Here is a 20175-nt window from a genome sequence, read left to right as displayed (position 1 = left end):
AAGTTGCAAACAAAGGAAATCACAAAAGAAAATGAACTGCAACGCCCACATAACTCGGGTGCCCGGCTCAAAAAAAAAGAATAAAACATATCAACATGCTAGAAAGGAACAGAAGTGGTATAAAAATATCACAGGGAAGAATTGACGTCAGATTGCTGCTGCACACGATCGTCTCGGGTCGTAAACGTGACGGAGGGTATCATTTCGGTGTTTATCCCACGGCACTCGTGATCTCTGGGCCGAGTCCGCTGTCGCTGTGCTGGCCGTAGAGTACCATCTTGGATGCCTCAGCGTCCAAGTCTTCCACATCGCGGTCATGCGAGGGCTCGTCTCCCTTGGTCGTCTGAGCATCGTCATCCTCCTCCTCCTCCTCCTCCTCCTCCTCCTCTTCTGCACCCGGCTCCTCGTTCTCATCTTTTTCCTTATGCCGTTCCGCTCCAGCTCCCCCGGGGGTAGAGCTAGCGGTACTCACTCGTCGATCAGTGGAGACAACGCTGCCGGTTCCATACACCATGCTGTCCGTGTAGGTTCCGGTGTAGCTGGTCCTTCGCTCCGTACCTGTGTCGCTTTCATCACCGCTCTGGTTTTCTTCCTCCTCCGGGAAAACTTCGTTCTCCTTGTTTGCTACCGAGCTCCGGCCGCCCCATGACGCTTTGCGCTGTGAGAAGTTGGACTTGACAGAGTGGCTTCGCTTAAGGCTAGCAAAGCCGCTGTTGCCGCTGGCTTGACGGTCTGAAACACCCCGGTTACCCGTTACGTGACTCAGACTCAGAATCCGCCTTTCTTTGCTGGCGTTAGACGGGGCCACAGAGCTACCCTGTGAAGGAGTTTGCCCTCGTTTCTTCAGGGCTAACCCAACGCTGCTGCCGAGAATACTGCGGTTGTCTTTGGCGGTGCTGGCATTGCTAGCGGCACTAGGTCCTCGCGCCCGAGAACCGCGAGCCTTCTTCATGTTCAAGCCCGGGATGTTGTTGGGGCGGCTGAGCAGCACACTGCGGGCATGATCGAGAACACCTTCCAGAATGCGCTTCTCCAAACTGTCTGCACGGTCTTCCATGACCTGCATTTCTTCTTGACGAAGCTCAAGTGCCATCTCCAGACCAGAAACCTCCTTGTTCAGCTTGGTGTTCTGCTTGACAAGGTCCTCCTTTTCGGATTTCAGGTTGCTGATCATCTTCAATAGCGACTCCTTCTCTTCATTGAGAGTAACGATCTCAGCTTCGACTTGGTCTCGCTGGGCGTTCCGCCGTTCAAGCGCAACCGCAGCTTCCTCGGCCTCCTTGCGTCTCCGTTCGGTGTCTTCAGCGACCATCGCCGACTGGGCCGTGAACATCTCGTTCATCTTGCGAGATGTCTCCATGATGTCTTTGTGCATTTCGTCCAATTTCATCATCTGCGTGACCGACTGCTCAGTGTTGGTAGCGTGTCCGATGAGGGTATCGAGTTTGTCATGTACGGGCCCATTGGTGCCCGTAGTGTGACTGAGCAGCTCATTGAGTTTGTCGTACATCTCGCTATTGGTACTTGTAGTCTGGCTTAGGAGCTGGTCGAGTTTCTCATGCACTTGATCATTTGTGACACGCTCGACGAGAACGTTGAGCGCTTCGTGCACCTTCTCATTCTTGGCATGGTTGAGGATGCTGTTCAACTTCTCATGTACTTGGCTGTCGTCGTATTTTTCCGGTTCAGGCGGCGGTAGCGCGGGAAGGAGCTGCGGGATCGTGGAAGGCAGAGTGGAGAGGTCCATTTTGAGGTCTTCAGCAGACTTCTGAGAGTGGTCGTAATGCTGACCAACAATGGAAAGAATCTCTTGAATGGACTCCAAGACCTGGGGGTGGAACTCATGCAACTTGCTTTCTACACGGTCAGTCGCGGCAGCGGCTCTCTCAATGTCGGACCGAGCTTGCTCCTGCCGTGACTTGACCTCATTTTGCATTTCCTCCATCTTGCTGTACGACGTATCGACTTTCTCGAAGAAGGTTTTGGTATCGACACTCATGCGCTCGCAGGCCTCGTTGACAGTGTTGCCCATCGAGCCGATGACGAGCTTGATATCTTCTGCCAGCGCTTTGGTGCTAGTGGCCACTTCGAGGCTGGCTTCGTCGCGTTGAGCAGAGTCCGAGAACTTCGTGTCCATGGCACTTTGAGCTTCGTCGTACTTGCCGATAACTTCGCCAAGCTTCTCATCGATCTTGGTACCCAGTTCGACAATGATAGCAGCCCTAGTCTCGTCGTGTTTCACCACAGCTGCAGCGTCGCGTTCTTCCTTCTCCAGCTTTTCCGCGTCCTGTTCGCCGCGCGCGCGCTCGAACTCCCGATTGATTAGTTCCGTGAGTTCGTTGACATTTTCAACCGTCGTGAAGCTTTCTGCAGAGGCTGCCAGCCCCTCCAGGAGTTGTTTCAGCTCCGAAAGACCTTCGTTGCTGCCATCGAGCTTGGTCTTCAATTCGTCTCCCAGACCCTCAACGACCGCCCGAGCCTCGTCAACCTTCTCAGCCAGACCAGCGTGCTCCACCTTCCGTGCTTCAAAGCCTTGGGCCGTCATTTCGTTCTCGGCTTCCGTCTTTTCCCTGAATTCAGCAACAAGGGCAGAGAGGTCTTGGAAATCGGTCTTAGTCGGTAGAGTCTCGACATCAGGAAGCTTAAGCTCGTCCACCTGTGTCTTGACTTCAAAGATCATCGCTTCGACCGTCTGCAGGTCGGCCTTGACCAACTTTTCACTGTCGGTTTCCTCCTCAGTCCCCTTACCCTTCAATTCGTCGAGGGCAATCCACATATCCTTCATCAGGGTCTCGAGGGTTCCGATCTCAGCCTTTGTTGGGCCTTCGGCTTCCAACCGAGTACCCATCTCAGAGATAGCCTCCTTGGTTTCCCTGACCATGGCCTCCAAGCTTCCGAGCTGCTCGGCCCGTGCTATTTCATCCGGGGCAGGGAACGTCATTTCGTCAAGTTGAGACTTTGTGTTGCGGAGCAAGGTCTCAATAGCATCCGTGTCCTCCTTCTTGGCTGTCGTCTCGTCTGCAGGGCTGTCGCGAGCTACAATTCCTGAGATGGAACCTTGAAGCTCGTGGAGGCCTGCCAGAACATCATCGAGGTGCTCCTTCTTCAGAGCATCTGCAGATGGCTCAGCCGCCCGCGGGGTTGACTCGATAGCCTCGACTTTGACTTGAAGCTGGGAAATCAGTTCCTTAAGCCCCTCAATGTCGGCGCTTGTGTTCGGTTCGTTGGCAAGCATCAGCTCCCCTCCCCTTGTTGTCTCGTTCTCTTCGGAACCCTTCGGTGACTCGCGCAGAGTTTCGACGTCTGCCTTCAAACTGCTGAGGCCTTCTTTTAAGGTTTCGAGGAGCTCTAAATGGTCCGAGGCAGCTGGTCTTTCGATGAGTTTGGCCAAGTCTTCCCGAATGTTACCGACTCCATCTTGGAAAATGTCAACAAGCTCGTTTGTGGAAAAGACGTTTTCGCCGCCTTCTTTAGGGGCCTCTCTTTCAGTGTGTAAAGTTTCAAGGCTTTGACGAAGCGCGGCAATGATATCGTCCTTGTCGGATTTCGGCTCCTCTGCAGGGACAAGACTCATGTTCATCGATTGACGGAGACTTTCGAATTCCTGCTTGATAAGTCCGGCAATATCTTCGGTGCTGTCACTTTTCTCGGTGCTCTCAGTCTTCTGGCTTTCAGAAATATCGCGGATGGCGTCAAGGATTTCGTCTTTCTCGGCGGATACGTTGCTTCGGATAAGCATATTGCTAAGACTGGTTCGCAGATGTTCGAATTCCTTTTCCAACGCATCAAGAAGCTCCGGGGTGTCAGGGTTGCCACCAGAGCTATGGGAGAGAGCGGTTTCTGTAATGGTCTTCTCCATGTCGGCCTGCAGTAATCGAAAGCCTTCTTTCACCGTATCCATGATCTCATGTTTCCCCGCCGCTTCTGAAGCGGCAGCGGCATAAGACTCAACTTCCTGACGCACGACAGCGATTCCATCTTTGATTGCGTCCAGAACCTGGGAATTGTCCTGCTCATTAGACATCGAACGTTGCTGTGTCTCTTCTTTCATTGCCTCCAGCTGCTCCTGAAGGCGTCCGAGCATTTCGTCGCCGAGAGTATTACTGGTAGAGGCATGTGCTTCTTGAAGTCCAGCCGAGATGGCTTCCATGAGATCGTCCTTGTTCAGCTCGATTTCTCTGATCATAGAGTTCTGGTTCTCCATGCCTTCTGCAATGGCATTCAGGATATCTTCGCGCGAGATAGAATCCTGGGCGTTGGTGCTGACTGCAGATTGTTGGGCGGCAAATGCGTCGTTGACCACATTGCTTACATCTTCCTTTGTGATGTGAGGAGTCTCCATTTCTTTTGCCGCCGTAAAGTGTGCTTCAATTCCATCGGACACCGCGCTGAGGATCTCATCCCTGCCTAGGCCGGAGTCGAGCGTTTCCCTGGTGAGCGTACTTTGTGTGGTAACTGATTCGGTGACTGCCTGCAGTATTTCATCCCGAAAAGTTTGCAGATGCTCAGGTTCGACAGAGCGGGGTGCGGGCTGGTTGCTTTCGAAGCATTCGCGAATCGTTTGCGCGATTTCGTCCTGGGTGATGCTGGGTGTTATCGATTCGGTCACTGCGTGCAGTATCTCATCCCGAATAGCATGCAGATGCTCAGGCTCGACAGACCGAGGAGCGGGCTGGCCGTTTTCGAAGCATTCCCGAATCGTTTGTGCGATTTCATCCTTCGTGATACTGGGAGGGGGTGTAAAGTCCTGCATTCCCGCTTGTACGGCTGCCAGAACTTGGTCGTACGTGACTGCGTGCTCGTCCTTCGGCTGATATTCCTTCAGGCCTTCTGCAAGGCATTCCAGGATTTCGTCACGCTCCAGTCCGAAATTTTGTAATTCGATCTCGGGCTTGTAAGTTTCCCAACACTCTCGGATCGTCTCGAGAATGTCGTCCTTCTGCATGTCGTTTCCTTGGGGCGCATTCCGCAGCTGTGACCAATCGAGGTCCTCGACCGCGCCTTTGATAATCGAGTAGATTGCCGAACTGTCCATCGCAGCGCGGAATTCTGATAGAGCAGAGGAGTGACGCTGGTTCTCGGCGAGTATAGATGCGAGCTGCTCCTTTAGGTCGTTAAGGCAATCGTCAACTATCGCGGCGATTTCCTCCTGTCCAGGAGGGCTGTTCGGCCCGCCTTCCAGAGCTCGGGGCCCTTGGGCCTCTTCAAATTGGCGGGCGAGATTTCTGCCCATTCCCAGAACCTCTCCGCGGAGTTCTCGCACCAGGGCTTTCACTTCATTGGTGAGACCTCCTCCCTCAATGACGCTGCTTCTCACTCTTTTCATGATAGCCAGCATGTCTTCCTGGTTTTCGGTGGGTATCAAAGAACGACCTCTAAAATTGGATCCTTCCATGTTGTCCATGTCGGGTACAAAGCCCTGCTCCGCATCGAAAGATCTCGACTGGGTGCCGGTGAAGTCAGAGTGCGAGCGTGGCGGCATCTGACTGTCATCGAAATTGAGTCGGGTTGGTACCAGTGCCTTATGTCCCGCATCCTCTTTCACAACGTTAAGGATTTCTTCGAGCATCTCCATGACATGGCTGTCAACATGACCACCAGACGCCTCAGCCCCAGATTCCTCGGATGGGGGTCTGGCTTTCAGTTCCTCCGCCAGCTCCACGAGCTTATCCTGACCTTCTTTCGTGGCCATTTCTCGTAGGACTTTCTCCAGTAGAGCAATGCTGGCAGAGCCGTCAGAAATCGGTGCCGGGGAGCCACACATCTCACGCTCCATTGCTGTAGCGAAAGGGTTAGGGCTTTGCATGCGGGGGGCTGAGAAACTTTTCTTCGAGTTCGGAGAACTATCCGGGTCCCTGTTGTTAATATCTTTATCAGATCCCAGGAGAGTGCTGAAATCCCACCTTATGGCAGCATCACTATCTAGAAACTTTTCAGACAAGCTGGAGGATAGATCGCGAAGACTCTTTCGAATGTCTTCGTCTCGGGCGTTCGTTGCGGCTTTGAGGCTGACCAGGTCTGTGGCGTTATCTTTGCTTCGACGGCTCAGCTGCGCCATCTCCCGTTGCAGATTACTCGCGATATCCGTGAGACTAAGAATCTGGGTCGATAGAGAGTTGAGACTAGAGGGGTTGGAGTCACTGGCCACCACAAACGGGTCGGAGTCATCGCTCTTGACAGGCGGGTGCACGTCTCTTTCACTCGGCAACTGCATATTCTGCAAGGCCAGCATAGTCGCCGAAGGAGGAGTGCTTTCGCCGAGAATAGGCTTCGAGAGGTAGTGGTTCGAGATGAGGAGATTGGGGAGATCGCGATCCGAGTCTTGGTTCTCCTGATCCTCGCTAGACTTCGTCGGGCTCTTTTCCTGTGGCTTGGCATTTGGATCTAGTGTCGACGCTTTCAGCGGCCTTTCTGGGGATCTGCTTTCGAGATAATTCAAAAACTCGGACCGAGGGTCATTGTTCTGGAACGACTGCATTCGCTTGTGGAATTGGCCCTTGATCAAGGACTTCTCGGGCGACGATGGCTTCGGCATCGGATTGGTTGTGTACGGGCTGGGTGCGTTTTCGCGCATCTTCTCCGCGAAGTTAGCCGCCACGGCTTGGATGCCCGGGGAGACATTGCCCTTCGTGGCAGGACTGGTGGAACCGGGATTCATTGGCAATGGCGGAGGCGCCCGTTCAGGGTCTGAACTGTCCCACCTTCGTTTCCACGGTTTGAAAGTCAGTCTAAAATAATCCATCGTTGAAAGGTTGAACAGAGAAACATGAAGAAGAAGAGAAAACCCTCGTGGTGGGAGGCGACAGTCGACACCTACATGGGCACTGATTGGCGTCTTAGAACAAGCTCCCGATCTTGGGAACCTTCGCGCGTATGCGATGGCATATTAAGACCTAGTCTTAGGGTGGAGGTACTGTCGTCAATCTTTCAAGAGACGAAATGGGTTGTGTTGTTGGAATGTGCGTCGGAATGTTCGTCAATTAAAGTCGTAAAGGCATATCAATTCATCAAAACAAAAACAGAGAAAACAACGACCAGAGCTGTAGATTTAGTCGGGGGGATGGCGCAAGGGTAGTAAACAAAACACAGAGAAATAAAAATGACGTGAAAACCGTAAAGAAGCAGAAAAAAAGGACAGAACTATACGCTTGCTAGCAAAAGATGGATGCCGGGCAAGGGCAACCAAGGGCTCACAACAATGCGACGGAGATGGGGCAAGGCAGGCAGGAAGGAAGGAGGAAAAGGCGGTTGAACTCCGGAGTAGATTATCATTCAAATAAGTAGCACGGACAGATCAAGAAAACATCAGAGTGGAGATCCACGCCGCAAGGCACGGTAGCTCATGGGGCGTCAATTGCAACCCGGCCCAATCTCCGACGTACACATCAAGGCAACTCTCATAGCAACCGACGCTGCGTTGGTTGTCCGGTAAACAGACATCACCTGGGCGGTGAGTGTCTCTGCCCGGGGTCGCGTTTCTCCGCCATCTCGGGCGCTAGGCTGTATGGGGGAACTCTCCCCTTTGGGTATGGTCACTACCCGCCGCTGGACAGTCGGTAAGTCGACCAATGAGAGCGGGGCACACAAAGCCGCTTGCCCTGATCCCGTGTCGTTGTGCACTCGAAAGCGAAAAAAAGAACTGAACCTTCTCCTCGACCGAAGCACATCGACAACCACCCCATCGACCTGCCGCTCCCCGGGACTTTCACAATGAAGTGTTAGTTGTTCGCCGCTACATCTCGATTCTACGGAATTTTTTTCTCTTGCGATTTGATACTGACGGAATGTTGTTATAGTCATGAAAGTGGGCCGTGTGGCCATCATCACCCGTGGCCGTTACGCCGGTAAGAAGGTACGACTCACAAGAGAACCCGCTTGATTTTATCCCCGGCGAGATAGAAAGAATGGAGGGAAAGCGATTACAACCGATCGAGAAAGAAACGAATTCGAGAATGAGCGATTATCGATATCAACCGCAAGACCAGAAACAGGTGGAAGGAGCCTGGGAGGAAGAATACAAGATGCAGAATGCGGATGGACTCAAGAATAGGTGGAACGTGTGCTGACCAGGGTCTTCTCGGAATCTACAGGTTGTGATCATCAACCCCAACGACACCGGCTCCAAGGCGCACCCCTTCGCCTACGCCATCGTTGCCGGTATCGAGCGTTACCCTCTCAAGGTCACCCGCCGCATGGGGAAGAAGACCGTTGAGAAGCGCAGCAAGGTCAAGCCTTTCATCAAGGTCGTCAACTACAACCACCTGATGCCCACCCGTTACACTCTCGAGCTTGAGGGTCTCAAGGGTGCCGTCTCTGCCGACACCTTCAAGGAAGTCTCGCAGCGTGAGGACGCCAAGAAGACCGTCAAGAAGGCTCTTGAGGACCGCTACACCAGCGGCAAGAACCGCTGGTTCTTCACTCCTCTTCGTACGTACCCGTTCCGGGCGTTAATCGATCGCGGACTTCAGGGCTAACTTTTTCGCAGGTTTCTAAACGGGGTAATTTTGGGCGTTATGTCGTTTTGAGCGCGCAAGGTCTTAGATGCGGCAAAGGGAATAAAAAGGCATCGAGCACTTCGGTTCAGGAGCATGGGATGACCGGAAAACGTATACCATCGCTGGAGGAAGGATTGGGGATGTATCGATGTACAAGTCCAGGACTTGGGCCATTTTTCTTTTTTTAATGAAGGAGGCCACTCAGAACTGGCAACCTCGAAATGAAATGGAAATATGAACAAATTCAAAATCTTTCTTTGTGTCTTCTAACCACTCGCCGTCACGTTGCCCGTCTGGGCTCACATCATTGCCGCGTCGATGGCTGCCAGCGCAGTGCCACATCCTCGATCCCAACTACACTCATTTCAACTTAATCGGAGCGCGAGTCATTCAAGCCCACGTTTCGTCCAGTCGCATGGAGTGGGATGGTCTCGAATGGCGCCTGGACTGCACTGGTCCCAGAGGCACGTCTCTTGGCGCTACCGTCCCCGCATCACGCAGTTTCCCATCTCCGCATCCAACGCCCATCTCGGAAGCATGAAACAGGATAGCCGAATGGCAGGGAGGGGTACAGGCGGACTCTCAGTCATGGCCTTTTATGGCCCTCGTACTCGCCAACGTCAACGGCGCTTCCAGCCATCACGGACCGGCCTATGGCTTATGCATGCGAAATGGGCGTAGACGGCACGGAGCGGCTCGCCTTCAACAAGATTCAGTTGTAGAACCAGCCCTGGAACGGCGTCGTATTCGTCGGCCTTTGACGTACATGAGCTACTGCGACTGCTGCATTGCCAGTCTTTGTCAGTCTTTCCCCCTAGAAACCCCCTCCGTCCGCCGAATCAGATCATGTATTTCCGCCCCTGTTGGTTCCAGGCATATAAAGATCGTCGCCATGTCGGCGTTTGTATGTACGAGTGGGTGGCATAATGATTTGGATTGGGTTTATGCTCGCATTGGATGCAGTTGCTCGCGAGGCTCCTTCCTCGGTGGAACGAAAGTGCATATCCATGTCGCAATATATGTTCCACATGTATCCGGAGCTCCGGACCACTTGTACAGCTCATCCATTACACAACCGGGTTAAAACAGGCGTTAGCAGAAATTAGTGTGCATATTGTGATACCGTTTAGATAACTAATCATGGATGCGATTCAGGGATTTTCTCGACAGCGGGATTGCGAATGGGCAAATAACTGTGGATACCGAAAGCACATCAGACTGAACAAGGAGCGGCTCGACGAGAAGAAATAGACAGAACGCCGACAAAAGTACGAGGCACGCAGGAGAGCCTCTGGGGTTCTGGAAGAGGAATCTGCCCTCTTCATGGGAATAGTAACCCGAGGGGAAGAAGAGGGGAAAACGCTCAGGCCAAAGAAAAAAAGGCTCAACGCGAGCTGCAGGCGAAGGATCTACCGGGGGGGAACCGTCGAACCTGTCGAGTGTCAAAGAGTCAAGACGCCACCGGACGAGGTCCAGGCTTCTTTGTTGAATTTAGTGTCTCCTATCTAGTCCGAGTTTCATAGCTGGAGAGCGACAGGGAAGGGGAGAGTCCGCCGGTCCCAGTTGGCGCCCAGCGATAAGAACGAATTGACCCAAGCGGAGGAGGGACCTTGAGGTTGCAGTCCCGTTGATTGGGATTGTACGGTAGCAACGAGGAATTACCCGTTTAGGACTGGATTTTTTATTTATTTAGAGAAAGTAAAAAGAGATGGTGAAAGTAGACAGACAACTGAATATACAATGTAGGCAAAAATCAAACTAAAAATTAAATTAAATTAAATCCGTTAAAAAAAAGAACACCGAAAATGACAGGCGGTTTGGAGACCCGCAATCACATGCCATCAGCCCACCATTCGTTGCGATTCCGAAATCATCTTTCTCTAATTCATACTTCAGCCTCCTTCGCCACTGGCAACGCCGTCCAGCCTCGTACTGATCGGACCTGGTGCGATGCTAGCGTCGACTTATACTCAGATGAACCTCAGATCTGATCACCAAGAAAAATGAAAATATCCATTTTTACAATAAAAAAAAATTTAATAATAATAAAAAGAGCAGCCAAAGCATCAAACAACTCGGTGATACTTATCTGCTCGGGAAGTGATTCCCAAACGACCAGGCCCCGGCGTGGCCGAATCATTGGGCAGGGAGACAAGGAGGACCGAACGCAACGTCCCCTCCAGCTTCGCTAGATGCAGATTTTCGGGGACGAATGGGACGAATGGGACGAATTGCCGTCGGTTCTTGGGTCGACTATCTCTCTGGCCGGAGTTCCAGGCCCCCGATGAGATGATAATGATGATTATGATATGATATGATCCCGCTAGTAGCCCTGGTAGCTCTGGGAGCACTCGTAGTACTGGAGGATACCTCTGCGATGCAGGCAGACGGCCCGCTATCACATGCGTGCCAACGCTGGCGTCAGAAACGCAGTGGCTCTCCAGAAGCACCGTTGGCTGCATCTTATTTATCGGAACATCCCTGTCTGCCTTCTTCTGTTCTTCTTCCCTCTTCTTTCCCCCTTTTTTGTCTCGCGACTCGTTGCTTTTATCGCTACTATATTAATATCTCACATGTCTGCTGCTCTCACCATCGTCCACAGCGAACTTTTTTTTTTTCTAACTTCTCCTCGAGCTTGAACTTTAGTTGCTTCTGATCAAACATCCCCCTCATGTAGGTCTTTCTTTTCTTCTTCTTTTTCTTCTTCTTCTCCCCCCTCCATCTATACCTTCTCGATCCAATTCATTCGGCCCAATCTAACGTACTTTCCTTAGAACCACATGCCGCACGCTAAACAAGACGAAATGGGCGACACTTCGGTTAACGGCGAACAGCCTCACTCTTACTTCTTCGACGTAAGCTCCGCTGGACATCCTTCCGAACCCTGGTGTAACGGCTGACATTTCCTTCTACGTAGCACCTGGCGTCGTACCCTGTGGTTTCCGACTCAATCATCGTGCTCAAGAGCAACAAGATCGGCGCAAAGTACCTGGAAATTGCCGATCAAGGATACATCCGTCTCGCCAAACCGCTCCTTCCTTACCTATCCAAACCCTACGGTTTTGTCGCTCCCTACGTTGCTCGTGTCGACTCGCTCGGTGACAAGAGTTTGACCAAGATTGACTCGACGTTCCCCTTCATCACGCAGGACACGGAGACCCTCAAGACGACGATCCAGGATGGCGCATATTACCCGGTGCGCTTGGCCAGCGATGTGAAGGTACATCTCTTCGACCTGTACGGCTCCGAGTACAAGAAATGTGGCGGTGATGGACCTCTGGCGAGCGGCAAGGCCCTGATCACCACCGGTCTGGTGTTGAGCCAGGAGTCGCTGGACTACCTAAGCTCTCTGCTACAGAAGAAAAAGGCGCAGGTCAAGGATGCCGTCAATGACCAGACTGATGGCTAGACGCCCGTCAGTCATTCGGGCGCAGCCTCAAATTTCCAGGGCGGGTAGTATTGTGGGTGCTGTGTTTTTGTCTCTAGAAAGTTATGGTTCTGGCCGGCCCTTCTCCTTTGATCGTTCACTTTTTTTTCCTTATCATTTTTTCAAGCCATGAGAAAGCAGGGGTGTTTTGATTTTCACAAGCTTATTGGCGTTCCAAGGTAGCTCTCTGTTCGGAATTCTCAATTGATGATTTGCCAGGCATTATCCCGGGTGTGTAAGGTAGCAGTAATGATCCCAAGTTGCTTAATTCTTACTTGCTTCAGGCCCTCCCTGAACGCTGTCAATTGACATGTGAGTTGTTTCACTCCTGCAGGGGTCACCCAAGCCAAGCAGAAGAAACCTGGAAATGATATCTTTTTGATTAAATTCCGCCCCCGTCGACTGATGCCTGCAGATTTGACATGTGATTCTGCCCTTGGCAAAACATGTGATTTCCCAATCTGGCTAAATCACGTTGGGCCAGTCCACTTTTGACCGGCGCGTCAAGCGCGTCAATCAATTCATTTTGAGATAGATCGGTCTTCTGTCTTTTAACGTCGATTAAACTATCCTTGCGGCTATCGTCATCGACCCTATAGATTCAACACGCTGCTCTAATATATTCTCTCATCCTCCTTCAAATATCCCAAGATGCCTCTTATTCGCAAACGTCGAGCAGTACGTCCCTCCCACCTCTCCCCGACAAGACCACAAAGAAATGTCACTAACTCTGATCGCCGACTCAGGAACCAGAGCCTGCCAGCGAAGACTCTAGCTCCGCCGAACCAGATACCCAGGTCTCGACCGCAAATGCTCGCCGTCGCAGGCGCACAGAGATTGCCTCGCCCGAGAGCGACGACGAGGAGGATGAAGACGACGCGTGTGCGCCGAGCAGCACGGACGTGATGGTCAAGAAATTGGTGCGCTTAGCGCTGGCAAGCGAATACTCTCGACTACCGATCCGAAGAACGGACATTAGCGCCAAGGTCCTGGGGGAGCAGGGATCGAGACAGTTCAAGACGGTGTTCAATGAGGCACAGGAGGCTCTACGGACGACGTTCGGGATGCAGTTGACCGAGCTGCCGGGGAAGGAGAAGGTGTCCATTCAACAGCGACGAGGTGCGCACTCTTCCTGCTTTCCCGCGTTTTGATTTAATCAAGTGATTATGCGCCGTCGTTTTTATTGACTCCTTCAATCCAGCGGCCCAAAAAGTCGAACGTCCCTCGTCGACAAACAAGTCCTGGATCCTGACTAGTACGCTCCCTGCCGCTTATCGGAAGCCGGAAGTCTTGCCCCCCACCAAAGCGCCTATGGAGGGTATCTACACCGGAATATATTCTTTCATTATCTCCCTGGTTCTACTCAATGGGGGCTCTCTCCCCGAGCAGAAGCTCGACCGGTACCTGAGACGGACGAATGCCGAGACGTACACGCCCATCGACCGCACAGACCGGCTTTTGCAGCGCCTCTGCAAAGAAGGTTATCTCCTGCGAGTTCGCGAGATGGACGGCGGCGAAGAAGTGATTGAGTACATGGTCGGCCCGCGGGGCAAGATGGAGGTTGGGGTGCAGGGCGCGGCCGGTCTGGTGCGCCAGGTGTATGGTCGCCCGGATCCTGAAGAGGAGGACATAACTCCCGCCGAAAGGGCACGGACGGAGGAGTTCGAGCTCCGATTAGCAAGGAGTCTTGGGCTCCGGCAACCTTCGCGGCGAGTGGACGAAGACCGGGCTGACGAGGCAAACACGCCGCAACGGGGACAAACGCAACGACAGTCTCAGCGACAGGCGGCGGAATCCGAAGAGGAGGAAGATAGTGATTGATCTGCTGGCCGATATGTTGTATTTAGACGTGTTTTATTGATACCCTTGTTAACTAGCATTTATTGTGTCTTGGATGACCGATGAAGATTGCTGTATAAACTACACACTATCTCCTACTAGAAACCAGAGGTAAGTTAGTGCCTACTTTAGCAAAACTTTGTAAGTTCAGAACATGGTGGGTCTAGAGTATTTAGGTAGGCTATGTTTAGACAGCGGTCAGTAAAAGCTATACATAAACACAACATAAAGTTGGTTTTCTAACTCTTGGGGCTAACGAGTGTGAGTTTTTATGTATTGAGATGTTTTCATACTAAGCAATATGCCTAGGGCATGCCTTGACTTTCTCGTGAACACTGGCGAAATATATATCTTTACGCTGGAATAAGACCCGGAGATATATGTTTACTATTCAATTAACGTGATTGACCGGATTTCCCTACATGATTTCAACGCAAAATAAATAATGTGACGCAGCAATCTCAAGAATATATAGCCAAGGATGTATTGCCTATGCTACAGTACATACAGCCAGGAACTCGCACCTGATATCAACATAATATCAACGCCCGAAATATGATTCAACCAATCCATTGAATGTTATGTATAGCGAAAGAGAAAGGAAAGAAAAATGGCCATTCATCACGGTCGTATATCTATGGGTGGAGAGGACAAGGAAGTAGACGGACGGAAAGAAGAACAAGAAGACGTGACACGAGATGACTGACATCAACGGTCTCCGTATTCTTTTTGTTTACTCGCTGTCACTGGCACTGCCATGAGCAGAGCCGTTGTCCGTGCCTTCTCTCAGACCCTCGGCGAGGACGTATTCAGCCCGCTGTAGGGCCGACTTGATCTCCTGGTTGTTGTACACAAGGTCGGCGGGCTTCTGTCCGTGCTTGTTTCGGACCCGCGGGTCGCATCCGGCTTCGCACATCATATTGATCATTTCCAGGCCTAGTTCGGAGTCCTTCTCGTTGGCGAAGCGCACGGCGACGTGGAGAGGGGTGTCTTTATCGAGGCGAGTGAGAGGGTCACATTCGAAATATTGGATGTCGAAGAGAGAATCCATGGTGTCGTCTGCGATAACGGCCAGTTAGCTCCGGGTCCCTTCGCCGATCGATTCCGCCAAGTAGGCGTAAAATAATTGTGATACTTGGAACTTGCAAGACTTACAGCTTCCGTATGTCGCACAGATGTGCAGGGCGTGGTTCCCTAACGGGTCCGTCACGCCGTTGAAGAACCCCGCCACTTGTTCGTTTGATTTCCCCTCCAAGCCGTCGAGGACTTGTTCGATCAGATGGGGCTGGTCCCGCCGACACGCTTCCACCACCAGCTCACGAGGAGAGGCACCCTAACCGATCAATTCCGGGTTCCGGAGCCAAACAACGGAGTAGAGCAAGACTTACATCGTCCGCCATGGTTGCTGTTTAAACAAAGAGAGTCGCTAGAGGAGCAAGGATCGAGATCGCTCTGAAATCGACGCTAGAAGCTGAATAGATGCAAGATAGTATCAAACAGTTATCGGAATGTATGGGTCTGGTTCGGGTCGAAGAGGTAGTTGGTGGTCAGGAGACGGTGTGTGTTATGGCGGGAATACCGGAAACCACGGGCTATTGAAATAGGAGGTAAGTAAACGTAGGCCTGAATGATAACAGAGGACAAGCGCCCATGATCGAAAACCCGGTAACCGCGTATACGTACCAGCCTGTCAAAAGGGGGGGGAGATTAGCAGCTCGTCGTTGGTCTGACCTCCCAGGGGTTCAATAACGGCTTTGCCTTCTACCTATTATTAGGAACGGGCAGTATCGACCCCCGCTGCCAGTCGGAGAACCGCACGGCTCCCGCTCGGAAGGTCAGTTGTCCCGTTCCGCCTCGCCTGCCCCGCGTCCAATGGTCGGAAGCCGCGCGGGAGGGCGGTAGGGCGGTAAAGGCGGTGAGGCCGATTTTCTCTCCGCCAACTGCGTGTGGCGTCTTTGATAAGGGCAGGAATGAGAGACGCATGCACCCTTGCTGCACGACAGTAGAAGCAAGCACAGATGGTCTTCCCGTCACTTCATGCGAGTGATGTGTGATATATGAACTGTTGCTATTCCATACCTGACTAACAAGCTTTGTTGCGCTCTGCTATTGACGGACTGTACTATCCAGTTACTACAACCTTTTCAAGCAGAAGCAGAAATAAAAAATGCCTTTGACTTGTGAGTCTTTGCGGAAAACACCCAATCCATACCCTTCGCTTCAACATGGAACCGCTAACGCAGATTGATCGATTGGATAGTCTGTCCCAACTGCAGCAATGCGCTGACCATCTCGCGAGGGGAAGCGACGTCGAGACACCCTCTCGGAGCTAACCGATTCGAATGCCGCACCTGCCCTTATCAATACGTTCTCGAACAGAGCTGGTATGAGAAAACGCCCATGAAGCAGAAAGAAGTGGAGGATGTCTTCGGAGGCAAGGAGGAGTTTGCAAATGCAGATAGCATAGGCAGTAAGTTATCTGAGGTTCTCGACGTGTCTGGGAAGCATGGACTGACTCCTCCCTTACAGCGCAATGCCCCGCAGAAAACTGCAATGGCGACCGTGCATACTTTTTCCAGCTGCAGATTCGAAGTGCCGATGAACCTATGACTACATTCTTGAAGGTGGGTGCTTCCTACAGTCTAGCTCATGCGGGTAGGCTTTGCATTGACCGCATGTACTGATTGATTATTGCGAACAGTGTACGTCGTGCGGTGCCCGATGGAGAGAAAACTGAGACCCTCGTGTTTGGAAACTATACTGCGGCTCTATAACGGTGATTGAGGGACAACCATCAAGAGCCATGGTGGGAAAAAATAAATATACAAATTTCTGGATCGGAGGAGCTGCTCGTAAAGCGTGTCGGGTTTTGGGTGTGATTTACACGGAGCTTAGAGATACCCCTCAATTGTTATAATCAACATTATTATTATGATAAGTCTTATGCCTATTGCCTACTCCGTATAGTATCTAGATCCAGGTGGCTACGTAGTCCGTACGGAGTTACTAACTAGCTAGTAGAAAGTCAGATCAAGCGTCAGATTTTTTTCTGTTAGTGGCGGCAGATAATCATCAATTTTGGATTGGGTGAACAACCGTGGTAAGCGTGTGCGTCTGGACCGGAGAAAAACTTTTTTTTTTTTTTTTTTTTGCCTCCCGGATAGGTATGCGTATCATGGCGGGAAGAGCCAGGGAAAGAAAAGAAAAAGACACATCCCACCTTGCCAGAACCTGGATAGTAAGCGCCCATCCAGCCTTTTCTTTTGTTTTGTTATGTTTTATTTCTATTTTGTTTTCAGTTTTTAATATTTTTTCTCGCCCCTTTTATTTGGTGAGTCTTTTCTTTCGTGTTTCGCCTTTTTATCTGAGGATTATTATTATTATTATTATCTTATTGTTTACTACGGTGTACGTAGAAAAGTCAACTACGGAGCACGTTGACCTCATACCTCGAAAAAAAAAAAAAATCCCACATGTGGATCTAGCGGGCGCATGCCACCGCTGCTTTGGCAAAATTAATTTGACCGTCAACGGACAAATAAAAAAAGCTCGCAGCCGCGGGGTTCTGTTGCAAACAAGGCCAACATCCGTAGAATGCTCGAAACTAAACAGCCCACCTCTGCGTTGATGCCCAGTATTCCAGTCCAAAATCCACTCGGACGAAGGACCAGGCAAGAAAAATTTTTTCATTGAACTCCGTAAGGTGGCCGTAGTGGGGTAGGAGGTCGACGCACCGAGCGAGATGGACCCAAGGACCCAAGAAAAAAAAAAAGTAGGATCACCAGCGCAACAAAGGCAGAATCGCCCGACTCCGCCGTGAAGATTCTGCGCTGGTCCCGCAGTGCATGGTGGGGCATTACCCCTCCATGTCCAATGATAAGGGCCCCTCGCCAAGGGTTTGAGCCCGCCCGCTAACTTAGTCAGCAAACTGCTCGCTTGCCCCTCCATATAAGGATTTCCCCTCCTCCCCTCCCACAGACTTTTTCCTCTTCCCTCCCCGTCCGCTTCAGTACGTATATCATCCCCCTCCCAGCTTGGGTTTTCTCTCTCCTCCTTCTTTCTTCATTCATCCTCTTCTAACTTACCTCTTTGCTCAGTACCTCTACGCGACAAGCCGTAGTATCTGAGCAAGTTTCCAGAACTCTTCTAGTATCTTACAAAGAACTACAAAAGTTCAGCACAACCAGCCAAAATGGGGTAAGTTCCATCATCCCGACGAAGGCTCTGTCTATCGGACCAGTCGAGAAGATCATCAGACTAACGATTTCTTTTTTCTCTCAACAGTAAGGAGGACAAGACTCACATCAACATCGTCGTTATCGGCCACGTCGATTCCGGCAAGTCGACCACCACTGGTCACTTGATCTACAAGTGCGGTGGTATTGACCAGCGTACCATCGAGAAGTTCGAGAAGGTACGAAACACTTCACTCCTCTTTGGGGACTCACTTCAAGCCTTAGCGGGTGTCACCTCCACTTCACATCATGCATACTAACTGCTCTGCCTTATAGGAAGCCGCCGAGCTCGGAAAGGGTTCCTTCAAGTACGCTTGGGTTCTTGACAAGCTGAAGTCCGAGCGTGAGCGTGGTATCACCATTGACATTGCCCTCTGGAAGTTCCAGACCGCCAAGTATGAGGTCACTGTCATCGATGCCCCCGGTCACCGTGATTTCATCAAGAACATGATCACTGGTACCTCCCAGGCCGATTGCGCTATCCTCATCATTGCCTCCGGTACTGGTGAGTTCGAGGCTGGTATCTCCAAGGATGGCCAGACCCGTGAGCACGCTCTGCTTGCTTTCACCCTCGGTGTCAAGCAGCTCATCGTTGCCCTCAACAAGATGGACACCTGCAAGTGGGCTGAGGACCGTTACAACGAAATCGTGAAGGAGACCTCCAGCTTCATCAAGAAGGTCGGCTACAACCCCAAGGCCGTTCCCTTCGTCCCCATCTCCGGTTTCAACGGTGACAACATGCTCGAGCCCTCCCCCAACTGCCCCTGGTACAAGGGTTGGGAGAAGGAAGGCAAGTCCGGCAAGGTCGCCGGTAAGACCCTCCTTGAGGCTATCGACGCCATCGAGCCCCCCGTCCGTCCTTCCAACAAGCCCCTCCGTCTTCCCCTCCAGGATGTCTACAAGATCTCTGGTATTGGAACTGTGCCCGTTGGCCGTGTCGAGACCGGTGTTATCTCCCCCGGCATGGTCGTCACCTTCGCTCCTGCCAACGTCACCACTGAAGTCAAGTCCGTTGAGATGCACCACCAGCAGCTCAAGGAGGGTGTCCCCGGTGACAACGTTGGTTTCAACGTCAAGAACGTTTCCGTCAAGGAAGTCCGCCGTGGAAACGTCGCCTCCGACTCCAAGAACGACCCCGCCGCCGGCGCTGCCAACTTCACCGCCCAGGTCATCGTCCTTAACCACCCCGGTCAGGTCGGCGCTGGATACGCTCCCGTCCTTGATTGCCACACTGCCCACATTGCTTGCAAGTTCGCTGAGCTGCTTGAGAAGATTGACCGCCGTACCGGAAAGTCCGTCGAGTCCTCTCCCAAGTTCATCAAGTCTGGTGATGCTGCCATCGTCAAGATGATTCCCTCCAAGCCCATGTGTGTTGAGGCTTTCACTGAGTACCCCCCTCTCGGTCGTTTCGCCGTCCGTGACATGCGTCAGAGTAAGTTGACTATTCAGCCTCCCACCATAACATTTTTACTAATATATTCCTCTAGCCGTCGCTGTCGGTGTCATCAAGGCTGTCGAGAAGGCCACCGCCTCTTCCGGCAAGGTCACCAAGGCCGCCCAGAAGGCCGGCAAGAAATAAATTATTTACGAAAGTTGATAATAAAAGACCGGAATGGAATTAGATATGAGTATGTAGAACACCTGCATACACGAAATGAATTTCTGATTGCTTTCATGCAACTTCTTACTCTTGTCCTTCACTTGTAAACTTGTAAACCTTTCCTGCAGCTGAGTAGTAGAGTTCTCCATCCTATGTTCTTGAAATCCTTGGTGAAGTCCTATTTTAACAACCTTGGTGTTTCCTGATTCCGTGCGGGTTTCAGCCCACACTGTAAACTCATATTTCAGTGGCCATCGCACTCAACCCCAGAGCCCCTAGGTCCACCAAGGCCAACCTTCTCATATCCCATGGAAGAGCATAATCTCAAGAGGAAAGATATCTTGAGAAGGTCTATTCTCTATCCTGGCCTGCTGGAGGAGTTCAGGATACCCAAGTCTGTTACCCCGCCATCATTAATTCAACCAAGTAGAAGTCGTGGAATAACTTCGCAATATATCATGCCGGTGTCAAAAGATGAATCTGTCTTGGAAGTTTCTGAGATTTTGTCTAGAATTTCCATCAACGAAGCTAGTTGTCAGCAGATCTTGGTTGATATATATAGTTTCTCGGGTATTACCT

The 20175-nt window shown here is 51.5% G+C and overlaps 7 protein-coding genes across 7 annotated transcripts; 5 read left to right on the top strand and 2 right to left on the bottom strand.

The window, feature by feature from the left end:
• Positions 1–211: 211 nt before the first annotated feature.
• On the bottom strand, positions 212–6658 carry KD926_001252 (uncharacterized protein; the record flags this gene model as incomplete). Its single annotated transcript, XM_053104945.1, has 1 exon — positions 212–6658. The coding sequence occupies one exon, from the start codon at positions 6656–6658 to the stop codon at positions 212–214; it is 6447 nt and encodes a 2148-aa protein (XP_052951845.1).
• Positions 6659–7528: 870 nt separating this feature from the next.
• On the top strand, positions 7529–8474 carry KD926_001251 (60S ribosomal eL27 domain-containing protein; the record flags this gene model as incomplete). The annotated part of the gene is made up of 3 exons (XM_053104944.1): positions 7529–7556; positions 7797–7852; positions 8091–8474. 3 exons carry the CDS (start codon positions 7529–7531, stop codon positions 8472–8474), a joined length of 468 nt encoding a protein of 155 aa, XP_052951844.1.
• Positions 8475–11299: 2825 nt separating this feature from the next.
• KD926_001250 (putative pathogenesis associated protein Cap20) lies at positions 11300–11904 on the top strand (the record flags this gene model as incomplete). Its single annotated transcript, XM_053104943.1, has 2 exons — positions 11300–11350; positions 11413–11904. 2 exons carry the CDS (start codon positions 11300–11302, stop codon positions 11902–11904), a joined length of 543 nt encoding a protein of 180 aa, XP_052951843.1.
• Positions 11905–12573: 669 nt separating this feature from the next.
• KD926_001249 (MAGE domain-containing protein) lies at positions 12574–13743 on the top strand (the record flags this gene model as incomplete). Its single annotated transcript, XM_053104940.1, has 3 exons — positions 12574–12600; positions 12669–13041; positions 13124–13743. The coding sequence occupies 3 exons, from the start codon at positions 12574–12576 to the stop codon at positions 13741–13743; spliced, it is 1020 nt and encodes a 339-aa protein (XP_052951842.1).
• Positions 13744–14494: 751 nt separating this feature from the next.
• On the bottom strand, positions 14495–15161 carry KD926_001248 (ankyrin repeat-containing protein ANK1; the record flags this gene model as incomplete). Its single annotated transcript, XM_053104939.1, has 3 exons — positions 14495–14820; positions 14917–15094; positions 15150–15161. The coding sequence occupies 3 exons, from the start codon at positions 15159–15161 to the stop codon at positions 14495–14497; spliced, it is 516 nt and encodes a 171-aa protein (XP_052951841.1).
• A 250-nt stretch (positions 15162–15411) lies between these two features.
• KD926_001247 (DNA-directed RNA polymerase III core subunit RPC11) lies at positions 15412–16445 on the top strand (the record flags this gene model as incomplete). The annotated part of the gene is made up of 5 exons (XM_053104938.1): positions 15412–15426; positions 15500–15676; positions 15892–15941; positions 16005–16231; positions 16291–16445. The coding sequence occupies 5 exons, from the start codon at positions 15412–15414 to the stop codon at positions 16443–16445; spliced, it is 624 nt and encodes a 207-aa protein (XP_052951840.1).
• A 1508-nt stretch (positions 16446–17953) lies between these two features.
• Positions 17954–19575, top strand: KD926_001246 (translation elongation factor EF-1 alpha; the record flags this gene model as incomplete). Its single annotated transcript, XM_053104937.1, has 4 exons — positions 17954–17958; positions 18046–18175; positions 18273–19428; positions 19484–19575. The coding sequence occupies 4 exons, from the start codon at positions 17954–17956 to the stop codon at positions 19573–19575; spliced, it is 1383 nt and encodes a 460-aa protein (XP_052951839.1).
• Positions 19576–20175: the final 600 nt, after the last annotated feature.

The sequence above is a fragment of the Aspergillus affinis genome, assembly GCF_023601865.1.
Source record: "Aspergillus affinis strain CMG 70 chromosome Unknown NODE_124_length_105727_cov_84_656186, whole genome shotgun sequence".
In the NCBI taxonomy this organism is placed as follows: domain Eukaryota; kingdom Fungi; phylum Ascomycota; class Eurotiomycetes; order Eurotiales; family Aspergillaceae; genus Aspergillus; species Aspergillus affinis.
This window is presented reverse-complemented; position numbering and strand designations above follow the sequence as displayed.